We start from the raw sequence: 15,801 nt of genomic DNA on the forward strand, positions 1-15,801 counted from the left end.
CACGGCTGACTGAGAGCTGTGGCTTGCTGCCATTGCACGTATCATGAGAGAGCGTCATACCACTAGCCTGCGAAAAAGTGATAATTTGGATCACGGTTTCTACTGAATGCATATGTCTTTTGCATCACATAAAGTTGAAACATTTTAAGTCAGGACCATTTCTACTTTAAAGATGTACCACTGTCTCCTTTTTTTTTTTAAATTTTTTTTTTTTTTCAACGTTTATTTATTTTTTTGGGACAGAGAGAGACAGAGCATGAACGGGGGAGGGGCAGAGAGAGAGGGAGACACAGAATCAGAAACAGGCTCCAGGCTCTGAGCCATCAGCCCAGAGCCCGACGCGGGGCTCGAACTCACGGACCGGGAGATCATGACCTGGCTGAAGTCGGTCGCCTAACCGACTGCGCCACCCAGGTGCCCCTGTACCACTGTCTCCTTGATTACATTGTTGTTGATGAGAAGTCTATCAGTGTTTTTTAAATTTTTAAATTTTTTAATGAAATGTGTCTTTTTTTCCTCTGGCTACTTTAAAAGTTTTCTCTATTACAGGTTTTGAGCTGTTTAATTGTCCCATAACTTGGTGTTTTCTTAATGGTTTTTGTGCTTGAGGCCCATCGAGCTTTTTCAGGGAATGTTTTGTTCATAATTTTTATTGAATTGAGAACATTTCTGTTTTTTCACATATTTGGGTTCTTTTTTTCTTTTTTTTTCTTTTTTTTTTTTTTTTTTTTTGAGACAGAGAGAGACAGAGCATGAACGGGGGAGGGTCAGAGAGAGAGGGAGACACAGAATCGGAAGGAGGCTCCAGGCTCTGAGCCATCAGCCCAGAGCCTGACGCGGGGCTCGAACTCACGGACCGCGAGATCGTGACCTGGCTGAAGTCGGACGCTTAACCGACTGCGCCACCCAGGCGCCCCTGGGTTCTTTTTTTCTATTCACTTGGATAGTTTAATAACTTTCTTCTGTGGTTATATTTGTGATATATTTGTATCCATCGTATTTTTTTTTATCTCTATAAGTTGGTTAAATATATACTCCATGTCTCTTTTTAATTTGTTGAATGTGTAGAATCGAGTTACAATAATTATTTTAATGTCTTTGCTAATCCTGCATCTGTGTCAATTTATAATTGTTTTTGAATTTTCCTAAATTTTCTTTAGTTTTGTTTTGGGATATAGTAAAATCACTTGGAAATAGTTTGTTCCTTTTGTGTCTGGTTTTAAGATTTGTTATGTGAGCAGCGTTCACTTAAGATAATTATTCCCCACCCATTGCCTGTACAAGATCATTCAGAGTACCTACTGCCCCAGGGGTGTGAGGTTTTCATTCTGCTTGTGGGAACAGGAACTAACCTTTACCCTCTGTGAGCTCTGGGCATTGTTCCCTTTAATCCTTTTGGCTGGTTTCTATACCCAATTTTTATTTCCTCATATTCCTGTGCTAATCAGTATTCTGGAATATTGTATACTTCAGTGTAGCTCTTTCTTCTCCAGTACTTAGGCCTCTGAATTCCAGCCACTTTGGTTTTGGTGGACTCTCAGCTCCATTTCTCAGCTCAGGTAATCCACTTAGTTTTGCCTGGATTGTCCTCCCTGTGCCACTTCTGGAAACTTTCAAGGGTGTAAACTGCAGCATTCATAGGGCTCACTTATTCTGGTTTTCATTTGTCATAGATCATGGTCTCTTACTGCTTGATACCAGGTATTTAGTAAGTTACTCTTTAATGTATTTTTGACTGGTTGTTTCGAAGCAGGAGGGTTAATCAAGTCTTTGCTCCTTGATTTTAGGTGGAAGTAAAACTCCAGTGATTGAAAGTTCAATTCACTTTAATTATAATTTAGGAAAGTATTTGCATTTGATTCAAGATATACTGGTATGCTTTAGATCATAAGGAAAAATTGCATAGCATTATATAAAATGAGTCAAATACTAGATGCATGTTGAGCATCTGCTATAAAGTACCTTCATATTTTATATAAACTAACTAGTGTACTATATAATACTACCATATTTAAAACTGCAGGAATTCCTGTCCTTTTTCCAGATGTTGTTTAAATGTATTTCAAGACTGTCATCTTGTGATTAGAATAATAATTTTGTCAACTGTTAAGGTACCCAAACCCTTTTTAACTCTTTTTCTCATTTTACATTGTAAAAAAAGACACTGAACTTATCATCTTAATGAAATTTATACTTTGTGTTAAGTCTTTTTCTTATAGTCTCCAAACATAGCCCCTGTTTGCTGTTTTGCCTGTTACTTGAAAATCAAGTAAAGGAAGGAAAAAGAAAACTGCAAAATACGGTTTAATCTTTCAGATAGTATAAGGAGTATATGTTTATGTGGCATATAAAAACCTCCATCACCTGTAAAATGGGTATGTTATACATTATGACGTGTAAGTTTGAAACCTTGAAATGAATTTCAGGGAAAAGCTAAGCTTTGAATTCTTTACAGAATGAAATTTTCTCTCACCACCCCCCCCCACCCCCCCATCCCCCCCACCCCCCCCCACCCCCGCCCCGGCATGGTTGGCATGTGTTTGTGTATGTGTGTATAGTTTCTGTGGATGGAGAGGCATTGGCAAATAAAAGTTTGAGAAAATGTTAAGCACCTATATTAATGGGTTCTACTGTTTCTGGGGGGAAGAGCTAAACACATGAGAAGATTTCTTCTGCATTGATCCTTCTAAGAAATTACTGATTCACTCATTGAGTAATATTTCTACATGGACTTTTTATAGATCTTAACGTGATTATTAAGTACCAAGTATGTAAGTTTTAGATAAGTTCTTAATTATTGCCACTTAAGGCATTTTTACCAGGAACTTATAAGTGTAACAAAATATATTTATGACGTGTTCAAAAGATCCTGCTGTAAAAATTTTAAAAGAAAAAATTGCTTTCAGGTCTTTGTCTGAAGCTATGTCAGTGGAAAAAATTGCTGCAATCAAAGCCAAAATTATGGCTAAGAAAAGATCTACTATCAAGACTGATTTAGATGATGATATAACTGCCCTCAAACAGAGGAGTTTTGTGGACGCTGAGGTGGATGTGACACGAGATATTGTCAGCAGAGAGAGAGTATGGAGGACACGAACAACTATCTTACAGAGCACAGGAAAGGTAATTAAAGTATTTCTCTCATTCATTAGAGTGAGTGTGTGTGTATCTAATCTGTGATTGGTTATACAGTTGGCTAAAATTTGCTATTAGGAGCAATTTTCAAGTTTTATCTTTGAAAGGTCAGTAATAATACAGGTTTCTAAGTGGCCATATTTACTATTCCATCGTAGTATATAAGAAAGTGATGAAATGTCTGAATCATGGTGCAAGTCCTTGATTTACTCCTCTATTGTAAATCCAAAGAATAGCCCAGTTTTCTTGTTGATCAGGTTTTTGGTTTACTCTAATGAACAGGGAATACTGATGGCCAGCTGTGTGGTCATTAAAATAATTATTGTTTTTCCCCACATTATGAGAATCAGCAGTCATTTATTTGTGTATTTTATACATATTCTGTTGTGTGGGTGTAGCGATATTTTTCTTTATTAATGGTTTTAGGTGGTTTTATTTTGGTTTTTTGGTTCTAGGATTGTGGGATTCCCCCCGCCCCCCTTCTCCTTTCCTCCTTTGTCTCCTTCCATCTCATTTCATGATTACACATAATGCATTAAAAAAATCCTCGTACATATACCTTTATGCATTTATTTGTATACAGCAAAAGGATTAATTCCTAGAAGAAAATTTCTGGTTAACAGAGATGTATACTTTAAATTTTGAAAGATAAAAATTTGAGGGGCGCCTGGGTGGCTCAGTCGGTTGAGTGTCCGACTTCGGCTCAGGTCATGATCTCGCGGTCCGTGAGTTCGAGCCCCGCGTCAGGCTCTGTGCTGACCGCTCAGAGCCTGGAGCCTGCTTCGGATTCTGTCTCCCTCTCTCTCTGCCCCTCCCCCCACTCATGCTCTGTCTCTCTCTCTCTGTCAAAAATAAATAAACATTGAAAAAAAAAAAAGGAAAGATAAAAATTTGAAAGATACCGGATATTTGGTATCTTTTTTTTTTAATGTTTATTTATTTTTGAGAGAGAGAGAGAGAGGGAGAGCAAGAGCGAGAAAGCATGAGACTCACACACACACACACGCATGCACGCACGCATCAACACATGAGTGGGGGAGGTGTGGAGAGAGGGAGACAGGATCCAAAGTGGGCTCCGCGCTGACAGCAGAGAGCATGATGCAGGGCTCAAGCTCACGGACTGTGAGATCATAACCTAAGCTGAAACCAAGAGTCCTAGTCACTTAATCGACTGAGCCACCCAGGCGGCCCTGGATGTTTGGTATCTTAATGGATCTCCATAAAGAGTGCATTGGTTCTGTTTGATTTACATATTTCCATCTGTCTTTCTCTCCCTCACCTCCCAATTTGCTCTTAAATATTAGTTCTCCACTGATGTGCAGTTGTTAATGGTGATTTAGTAAGGGAGTTTGCAGGAGTGTGTGAGATTGCCAATGAAAGCAAACTTTAACATTGTTTTAGGTGGATTGGTTTTATTTGCAGATTTTGGATTCTGGCCTTATAAGTTTACTGTGCCTTGTTACTATGAATCAGATCACTTGAAAAGAGTATATGAAGGAAGGAATTTTTGTCCTTTTGTATTTTGACATGTTTTACAAAGTACTTGAGGTCAAGATTAGGAATCATTTTCCAGAGCTTAGAATTATATAGAGAAATCTGAGAATATAAATAAACTTCAGTTTTTGTATTTACTGTAAAGTGATCTGCCGATACTAATTTTCATTGCCTAATGTGACTAAAATTTGAATATCACAACCTGCTAATGTTCTACCAATGTTCATTATAGTAGCCAAAATTTTTGAATCTCCTAGCAAAGGAATAAAACTTAGGTGCTATGCTCCATCTTACTTTTAGAATTGAATTTTCAAGAAACTGGGACGAACAATTTTCTTTGAGCTCTAGGTGGCAGGGTTTTCCCATCATTTCAAAACTTAGTGTTCTGATTTCATTTAGTGTTATTGCCACCAGAGTATAATTTAAGAAATAATGGTTTAAGAATTGTTTGGTAGCTGAGTTTGTTTCTATGAGTGTTAACATTTTTAGAAACCAGAAACAATGTTTTGACTAATAGTCTTTCTGTATCCCATTTTTATCTTCTAAACACTAAAAAATCTTTTAGGTACTCTGTCTGAAAGGCCCTGTGATTTGATTTGATTTTACTTTATTTTATTCTATTATTTTTTGATGTTTATTTGGAGAGGGAGAGAGAGTGTGAGCAGAGGAGAAGCAGAGAGAGAGGAAGAGAAAGAGTGCAAGCAGGGGAGAGGCAGAGAGGGAGAGAGAGAATCCCAAGCAGGCTCTGCACTGTTAGTGCCGAACCCAACGCAGGGCTTGAACTCACAAACCATAAGATCATGACCCGAGCTGAAATCAAGAGTCAGACGCTTAACCAGCTGAGTCACCTAGATACCCCCAGGTCCTATGATTTTAGATAGACCTTCATTATTCTAGGGATTAGTGCCTTCTTTCTTTCTGAGTTTGTGGAATAAAATGTTCTAGGTACCATGAGAAAAATAAGTATGTTACTTTATAGTTATATCATTATTGCAAGCACCCCAAATAAAGCAACCTGAGTTTATAATGCCATTAAAAACATAACTTTTAAACTTAAAAATCAGTAGTGTTCCTTGTTGAAAAATTGATTGGAAGAGATCATTAAAAGGAAGATAATAATCACTTATAATTCTACCACACAAAAATAACTGATAATATGGATTCTTCTGGAGTAAGTGTTCCTCACACAATACTTGATTATTTTTAAAGTAATGAGATTTGATTTTCAAGTATTTTCAGTGATTTTCATAGCAGGATTAAGAATTTATTTGCATTTGTCCCTGTGTTGGCCTTTGTACTGCTGGTAAAAAGCAGTGGTTGGTTAAATGCTGGCATCTTTGCATGAGTCAAGTTTTTACAGATCTTTTAGGGGCGCCTATGTGGCTCAGTTGGTTGAGCAGCTGACTCTTGATTTCGGCTCAGGTCATGATCCCAGGATTGTGGGATTGAGCCCTGCGTCGGGCTCCAGGTTGAGCATGGCATCTGCTTAAGATTCTTTCTCTTCCTCTGCCTCTCTCCTCTGCTCGTGTGTGCTGTCTTTCTCCCTCTTAAAAAAAAAAGAAAAAAAATCTTTGAAAAGTGTGCATTGACTCCTAACAAACAGTATTTCAAAACTTTCCACATCTCATATAAATTGTAGCAACCTGAGGTTAGTACTGGAGTTTATCATATCTAGAAGAAGAGATAGTAGTTGATTTCTTTAAGAATTAAGAAGCCTTTTTTGATAATATAGCTACCATTTTTACTTCAGTGTTAACTTTTTTCCTGGCTACATATTTCAAGAGAGGCAGAATATGAATATATTTATAGCCAATTAAACAGTTTAAGTAAAATAAAAATAATAAGCTGTGTTTATAGTATTTGGTTTTTGGATCAGTTTTTTAGTAGTGGTAGTTTAATTTTTATTTATGTATATACTAAAAAACACTTCAGAATGATGTAGTAGGGAAGAACTGATAGGAAGAAAACAGTCTGAAGTTATTTATTAAATAAACTTACTCTCTTTGACTATTTAATTTTAAGTGGGCTAATTAAAATCCATTTATATTTTAGAATTTTTCCAAGAATATTTTTGCAATTCTTCAGTCTGTAAAAGCCAGAGAAGAAGGACGTGCTCCTGAACAGCGACCAGCTCCAAATGCAGCACCTGTGGTAAGAATGTTTTCTTGCTTATATATTAATTAATTAATTTTAATGAAAATGACTCTTGTTTTTCAGTATTGTAATTTTGATTTAAATTTTTTTTTTTTAATTTATTTTTGAGAGACAATGTGAGCAAGGGAGGGGCAGAGAGGGAGAGGGAGAGGGAGACAGAGAGAGAGAGAGAGAGAGAGAGAGAGGGAGGGAAAATCCCATGGGCTCCACACTATCAGCACAGAGCCTGATGCGGGGCTTGAACCCATGGAACTGTGAGATCACGATCTGAGGCGAAACCGAGAGTTAGACTCTTAACTGATTGGATCACCCAGGTGCCCCTCAGTATTATAATTTGAAAACAAAGTTTTTAAATCAGTAACTTTTAATTCTTTTGCTGCTTTAACAGTCCTGAAGGATTTGAAAATCTTCCCCACTGTTAAAACTTACACAATGAGATCTCACCACTTACACAATGAGATTCACCACACACAAGTTAAAATGGCTTTTATCAAAAAGACAGAAAGTGTGGGCAAGGATGTGGAGCAAAAGGAACCTTTATGCATCCTTGGTGGGAATGTAATTGATGTCACCACTAGGGAAAACAGCATGGAAGTTCCTCAAAAAATTAAAAATAGAACTACTGTATGAACTAGCAGTCCTACTTCCAGCTATTTATTGAAGAAAATGAAAACAGTAACTTGAAAAGATATATGCATTCTCATGTTCATTGAAGCATTACTTACAATAGCCAAGATATGCAAACAACCTAAGTGTTCATTGATGGATGAATGGATAAAGAAATTGTGGTATATACAAACAATGGAATATTTTTCAGCCATAAAATAGATTGTAATCTTGACTTTTGTGACAGCATAGATAGACCTTGAGGGTGTTATGCTTAAGTGAGATAAGTTAGAGACACATAGCTTATCCTCTCTTTTATATGTGGAATCTTAATACCAAAACCAGCTTCTAGATACAGAGGACAAATTAGTGGTTGCTAGAGGTGGGGTTGGGTGGGAGTGTGAGAAATAGATAAAGGGGGTCAAAAGATAAACCAACAACAATAATTAAAAAAACCCCAAGCAACCAAAACAAAAAAAAGTTACTTCAGCAATAATTCTTAACTAGAGACATACTTGGGTTAGAATCTGAAAGTGGTAAATCTGTTGTATAAAGTAATGTACCTACCTGGGGCGCCTGGGTGGCTTGGTCGTTTAAGCGTTCGACTTCGGCTCAGGTCATGATCTCACGGTCCGTGAGTTCGAGCCCCGCGTCGGGCTCTGTGCTGACAGCTCAGAGCCTGGAGCCTGTTTCAGATTCTGTGTCTCCCTCTCTCTCTGCCCCTCCCCTGTTTCTGCTCTCTCTCTGTCTCAAAAATAAATAAACGTTAAAAAAAAAAAAATAAAGTAATGTACCTATTCATTTTTGCTTGGGAGAGTCATTACCATTGTTAGAGATATAAACCCTATGAACAGTCCACACTGGGAGCTTTTTCTGAATCATTCGTATCTGTGACTTCTTGGTGAATGTATTGTGTTTCTGTTGATCACAGATCATTTGGTTCTTTCATTGTACCTTAGTTTTAGCCACTTGAGGGGTTGACTGCCTCATTGAGTTGCCACTTAGGACTTTTCCAAAGTAAATTTCATGTATGACCTATAGCCTATATTTAAACCCAGATATACCCTCCAGTTTTGTTGAAACTCCTTCGAGCTAGTCATATGATTCAACAAAAGATAAAAAATACAAATAAGATTGTTTTTATTTTATATAGTTTTCAGAAGCATATTGAAATTTGAAAGAGCACTAATACAGTCTGCAAGGTCTAGTAGTTTTGCTTGCTCATGAAATCATTGGTATTTAATTTTTTAGAGGTAGTGGACTTTTGTTGGTATTTAGGTTACTTTGAGTTGACTTTCCAGCAAGTACTTAAGTGCCTACTGTTTGTCAGACAGTGTGCTAACAAAAATAGAAGAGATAGCTGCCGTCTTGGAGCTTAAAGTCTAGTAGGACATAGAGATGAGTAAAAAAACTAGTGGAACAACTTACGGTGATAAAATAAGGGTACTTATAATTGTGAATTGGTTAATGTTTTGAATAGCGATTGGTAGGAAACTTATGTAAAATCTTAAAACAGTTAAACTGTTATCCTTGTGATTTAGTTATCTCTGTATTTCCATAATCATTAAGATATATAAAAATTTTAAATTTGGCATTTAACTACAGAAGTATATACTTAGTGACAGTCTTGAATGAACTATCTTTTATCTGGATTAATACTTAAGGTAGTATCCTATTGTAACAAAATGAAGAGTATTTTTTTGTCTTTTGGAATACCATGAATTTCCCAAGCAATTTTGGTAATATTCCTTAAATATGCTTTTTTAGGTTATTATAGGCTGAATTTCAGATAAAGTATTTGTGAATTAAGTTTATATCATTAGATTGGCAACTTATTCTAAGTATTTTAACTAAATAATACCGTAACTTCAGTCTTATCTTGTACATTTATATGGGTTTATTGTCATAGTTGTCATATTTATTTAATTTAGGGATTAACAGCAGAATAATTTAGGTAGAAGGTTCTAAAATGTCAGTTCAGTAAACTGAATTAAATTTTTTTTTGTTAAAAACAATTCATAATTGGAAGAAGTTCATTTTTTCATAAAGAAATTGAAGTAATCACAGTGAAATTATTAAGCACACTCATTTTCTTTCTACAGTTTCTAAGAGGTTTGCATTTTGCCTTGATACAAGTTTACTTGGAGTCCTTTGCTCTTGTCCCTTAGAGGATTGGTAATTTTTTAGCAGTAAGCATTATCTTGAAAATAAGATTCATATGACTCCCCACTTTTGTCTTATTGGCTCTTGTAAGAAAAAAAGCTTAGAAAATAATATGTTTATTGTGGTTTTTATTCTGAGTTTTAAGTAAGAAGTTAAAATATTAACATGTACCTCCTAATTTTTCTACAGGATCCTACGTTGCGTACCAAACAGCCTATCCCAGCTGCCTACAATAGATATGACCAGGAAAGATTCAAAGGAAAAGAAGGCAAGTTATTTAATTTTTATTTCTCCCTTACTGTGGTGATGATGAACTTGAGAGGTAGTGTGGCCTGATGTTTATGAGCAGGTGTTGGCAAACATCTGCAGGCCAGATCTGGCCCAACACGTATTATTATAAATAAACTTTTGCTAAAACGTGGTGACATTTATTTATGTATTATATGTGGTTCCTTGGTGTTGTGACAGAGATTGTGTAGCCTGCAGAGCCTTAAAATACTATCTGGTCTTTTACAGAATAAATTTACCAACCCCTGGTTAACAGCCTGGATTCTGGATCTGGATTGCCTGTGTCACAGTTACTTTTTGTGTGAATTTTGATAAATTACTTTAACTGCATTCTTGTTTCAGTTTCTTCTTGTGTTACATTGCAATACTAATAGTAGTAGTAGTATCTATCTCTTAGCTTTATTGTGGGGTGAAACTGGTTAATAAAGCCTCTAGAATAGGGACTGGCATATAATAAACTGTCTATAAATATTTGCTGTTATTAATATTCTGCTTTTCAGAAGTTTAGATTGGAGGTTCTGTATACCAAATCATATTTCTCAAATTGTAAATGTATACATTGAGAACTTGGGAAGCATAGATTGTAGTAACTATATAAGGACTTATTTTGTGGTAGCCTACATGGTATGCTGGCTAATGTGGTAGTGAACCATTTCCATGTTAGTGTGGTAGTTAGTGAAGTGGCACCAATGTCCTTGTAATTTCATTTGGCACCATCATTTATCTTGACTTAATTTGTGAAAAAAATGAGATAGAAGCAACTGTAAGTTGTTAAATGTAAGTTTAACATTTATGATTTTTCTCTGCAAAATCTGAAATCTCCATTTAAGTTTTAGTAAAGGATATACTGCTTCTATATAGTGAATTTTGGGTGCTGACTTAATATACTGGATAAAGGTGTGTTCTGTGAATACATGCTGTAGTAGTGGTTCATTCTTTTATTCGCTGCAGTGTTTTTCTTGTGGAATGAATTATGTAAAGTAGGGTTTGGCCAATTACAGCCCAGAGACCAAATCTGATCCTCTTTGGGCCAAATCAGGCTGTGCCCATTTGTTTACATATATTGTTTATCTTGCTTTTGCACTATAACTGCAAAATTCAGCAGCTGTGATATAGACAGATAGCTTGCAACGTGTAAAATATTTAATGTATGACCTTGTATGGAAAGGTGTATTGAGACTGTCCTGGAACCTTTATCACACTGTTTATGGCATTGCTTTTCTACAAATTATATAATATACGCATATGATTATAATTTTGAAACCCAACTTTTTATAATTTAAGGTCTTCTCATGATATTAGAAGCTTTTAGTGCTACTGTAATTGAGTATTAGGAGTATATACTTTGGACGTTATATTTTATTCAGTCCAATTTTTTATATTCCCACCTAACTATATGACTGTTGAGCACAGTTGTATAGTCTTAACCAGCTTCTACATAAAGGGCTTGCTGGTGTGTATTAAATATCTTTTTGAGACTAATATCCCTTTTAAAGTTTTTGTCTTCACAGGTATGTAATTTAACTTTATATGTATAGTACATTGGATGTTTTGTTACACTGTTTAACTTTCAGATTATAATGCAGATGATTACTACAGATTTGTTATTGATCATAAGATACATAAAGTGTAACCCCCTTTCTCAAACCCCCTTTTTTTATAGAAACGGAAGGCTTCAAAATTGACACTATGGGTACCTACCATGGTATGACGCTGAAATCTGTAACGGTAAGTCATTTTGACTGCAGGGGTTCTTTTGTCCCAGGCATTTAATGTGAGTAGCAGATGTCGAGGAAAATCTTTGTTCTCCATTATTTTCTATTTCAGACATTTATCTTTAATGACTAATTGTGCCGATAGATCTGTATGGTGATTATTTGATTTGCGGATATCCTCTCTTTGGTTTAACTGAGTAGTGTGTATAAATAAAAGCTGTTTTGATTAACTTGCAAGTAGGGTGGATGCTACCTGGTTAGAGTATTTAATGCCACTGAGGAGTTACAAGGTCCAATCTGGGAGAGTTATTTTCCATAATATCTTATGTTCTTTAAAACGTAATACCTTTTGCTCTTTAAAAAGACAGACTGTAATCATGGTTGATGTAATACTTACAAAATGTATCCTTGTCAGAACCACGGTCTTAGGTGTACACAATTATAAGCCTTCGGGTCACCTTTAACAGACTTTCTTTTATATATTTTTAACCGCCTAAAAATGGTTATTCCTGGATGTTCTGACTAGGCTGTATTTAACACCTAATTTTTATTTAGTCAGTGATAGGAGTTGGTGATGTAGAGCAGGAATTCTGCTAACCCTATTTTGCATATTTATATTATAGATTATTATACCTTTTATATTTTAAAATACTATGTGTATATATTTTAGAGTACCTATATATTTTAAAGCTAATACCAAACTTTGTCTTTGTTTACAAATCATCAGATCTTTGAGGACTCAGTATGACATGGAATCATCATATATATTTGCTGTGATTTCTCAGAATTAAGATATATCTTGTCATGCTTTTCCAGAACAGATAGCAAATAAATGTGGAGAATGTGATATTAAAAGTTGACCTTTCTTATTTTCTTTTTTTCTTCCTTTTTTTCTGGACAAATTGGAATTGAGTATTAGATATTTTGCTGATACGTTTGTTTTTAAGTTGTTATGAGATTTGTTTTTGTATTATTGAAATTGTCTGTGAACTCAATGATTCATTTAACAAGTACTTAGCACGTGTGTCACACCCTGTTCTAGTTGTTAGGACTATAGCTATGAATTAGACAGGGCTTCTGTAGAGAGAGTAGTCAGAGAGACCTCTCTGAGCAGGTGACTGTTGAGCAGAGATCTTGCAGAAAAGCATTCTATGAAAGACAGCTCAAGGGTCAAGATTGAGGCCAGTAGAGCAACAGCATGAAGGCCAGTGTCTCCATGACCTAGTGGATGAGGTGAAGGTGGTAAAAGATAAGGTACACTCATCTTACGAGATCTGCCTAGTTCTTCCTACTTCAAAATGTAACTCACGGCTGTAAAATTTAGCTTAAAAAAATTTTTTTTAAGTTTATTTATCTTGAGAGAAAGAGGGGGCACAAGCAGGTGAGGGGCAGAGTGAAGGGGAGACAGAAACCCACGTAGGCTGTGCGCTGATGCAGGTCCTGAACTCACAAACCCTGAGGTCATGACCTGAGCCGAGATCAAGAGTCAGACGCTCAACTGACTGAGCCACTCAGGCACCCCTTAACTTAAATTTTTAAAAGATTAATTTACTGACATTTTCTTGGGAATTGAACTTGCCTACTGGCCATTCCCTAAGTGAATTATTGTGAACTACAGTTGTTATCCTGAGGTAAACATCAGGGTAAGTTTTTTATGGTGGTTGTCATTGTTGTTTTAACTTTTGTCTCACCTGAAATGTCATGAAATTGGTTTCATTACTGAGCTTCTGTGGAAATAGTAAAATCAGTGACAATTTTTATAGCGATGCTTTTTACAGAACAGTTTTTCTGAAATTCAAGGACAGCTTCTTAATTAAACAGTTTGAGAATGATATAGCTCTTTTTCCTCATTAGATTTTGCTTCTAAATATACTTACAAGAGAGGTGAATTTAAACAAATTTATGGTGTCTGTTTTTACAGAAATAATCACATAAAAGACATTGTGTAGGAATGCAACAGAAAGACTAAAAATGGTCAGATTGCTGGTACTTTTCATAATTTAATACCCCGTTGAATCTCTACTGTTTGTGACTTGATTTATTTTAGCAGTTGTTAGAGAATATATGGAGAGGTTTGAATGTGAAAGCTCTGAAGTTGCTCTGATAATTGTTTCTTTTATTTGAATCTCAGTCTTAATGCTTCCAATATAATGTTTTTTCCTTGTCTTTTTTCTTTTGGAATTATTACCTATTTATGAGCTTGTGAGTTTGACCAACTTTCTTATTCTCCAGTTAAGAAGATTTCTCTTGGGATATCCACCCAGATACACAATGCAGTTAAATGTATGTTAAAGGGTTTGTTGCACAGGTATGACTTCCTTTCTAGTTTACGTATGAGCTCATTGTAGCTACCGCTCTTTTTCAGGGTTTTGACACATTTAGTTGATCTACATAGTTACTAAGATTAAGATAATTCTACATTACAGTTGGTCTGCATATCTTTTAAATGTAAGACACTAGAGTTCTGTTAGATACAAGACTAAATAAATTAATCAGGTTATCAAATGGCTAGAAAATTTTTATACAGTTGATTTTTTTTTTTCTTCATTTGTTACAGAGAAAGGAGTATGTGTTTGGACAATAAAATTTCATAAGAATCAAAAGGTATTGAGAGTTATAAAAATTAAGGGTCTGGCAGGGTATTTGCTAATATTAATATTTTATGAAGATAGTAATTTAGAGAAATTCATTATAGGAATGGAAGCCCAGGTATATTTAAAGTTAGAAGGTTGTATAGTTGAGTCTGGTTAACTTTTGAGTCAGGTCAAGAAATACAGAGGCATAAGACATGGATGTTGGAATTGCTAAGGGACTTTTGCAAGCTGGGAGACTTTCCCCAAAATGTGTTAGTTGGGTTGTATAATGTTTAAGAAATACTAGATTAAACATTCTTTGGTATAAGAATCTCATCATTTTTAATATATAAATATATAAATTGGAAGACAAGAATATGCACTCATTCCCAGGCTTGTTTGCCCCGTTCCTTGCTCCTGTTGAGAATACTGGGAAGAACTAGAGTTGTGTAGGATCAGTTAAGTGAAACTGTCTTAGTAGTTTTCGACTGGGAGTAGAAACCATTGGGTTGGGAGTAGGGAACACTGGAATGTGTTTACATGGGTTCCTTTTTTGATAGGAGCCATCTTAGACTAAGAAAGTGCCACTTGACAGTGCTTTTCATTATGTAGAAAATAAGAGGAAATGATGAAGACCCTTCTTTTTGGGTAGTAGTCAGGAACTCATCTGTGGTTCCCCTGGAGAAGGAGTAAAAAGATAGGATCACACTTCACTCTTTTTATTTGTGAGATTTGGTAATTGAATTGGGAACTACTTCATTTTAGCCTCCCATTCTAGCTTGTTAATGTTTAGGTAGGAAGGTCACATACTCTTTTCCTTGCTTATTCTTTATTCTTTTCTTAGTTCTAATTGAATATCATTGACTCTCAATTACCTTGCTTTCTTCATTTTTGAGGAAACATTTTGCACTCTGAAGTTGTGCAGATCCAATGCTTTCCTTTAAGACTGTTTGAATGGACTCCAACAGATATTATAGTTCTTAAAACATTTTAAGCCTTTTTTGGGGAACCATTTTCCTGCTAGTAAGTGAACTTAGATGGGTATTCAGTACCTACATTAGAGATGTAATATCACCATCAACTTTCATTATTTAGAAAAATCCAGAATCGTAATCTCTCTATAGAGTTATATTCTTGTTTTTAAGTTTATTTATTCATTTTGAGAGAGACAAAGACAGTACCAATGGGGGAGGAGCTGAGAGAGAGGGAGGGAGGGAGAGAGAGAGAAAGAGAGAGAGGGAGGGAGGGAGGGAGGGAGGGAGGGAGAGAGAATCCCAAGCAGGCTCCGCACTGACAGCACAGAACCATGTGATCATGACCTAAGCTGAAATCAAGAGTCAGACACTAACCGACTGAACCACCCAGGTGCCCTTATAAAGTTATATTCTTAAGCAGGAATGCATATATTAGTAACCTACCAGCTCCCCTGTTTATAAAATTTCCTTCATTCTCATTGGATTGTTAATTGTTCATCTCTGCTTGAAGTGTTATGGGAGTATTATATTAGCAGTAATGCTCTAGAGTTATGTCTAGAGTCTAGGCCAGCAGAAGATAGAGACCACGATTAAGACTTTCTTACTGAACACTCTTCTTTCCTTCCCTTCTTTTCTTTAGCAAATAATTTTCGAGTGCTTATGTAATGTTATCGTGTAGATTTTAAGGGTGCCAATGGG

At 35.8% G+C, this 15,801-nt stretch overlaps 1 protein-coding gene across 2 annotated transcripts in view; it reads left to right on the top strand.

Moving 5' to 3' along the window:
* Window positions 1-15,801, top strand: part of CDC73 (cell division cycle 73) — a 143,943-nt gene that overhangs the window by 25,077 nt on the left and 103,065 nt on the right. For both annotated transcript variants that reach the window (XM_045456143.1, XM_045456142.1), the window contains exons 7-10: window positions 2,907-3,123; window positions 6,682-6,780; window positions 9,742-9,820; window positions 11,504-11,568. In XM_045456143.1, coding sequence (XP_045312099.1) covers window positions 2,907-3,123; window positions 6,682-6,780; window positions 9,742-9,820; window positions 11,504-11,568 — 460 coding nt within the window. The remainder of the gene's footprint in view (window positions 1-2,906; window positions 3,124-6,681; window positions 6,781-9,741; window positions 9,821-11,503; window positions 11,569-15,801) is intronic.

This window comes from Leopardus geoffroyi, chromosome C3 (genome assembly GCF_018350155.1).
Source record: "Leopardus geoffroyi isolate Oge1 chromosome C3, O.geoffroyi_Oge1_pat1.0, whole genome shotgun sequence".
NCBI lineage: Eukaryota > Metazoa > Chordata > Mammalia > Carnivora > Felidae > Leopardus > Leopardus geoffroyi.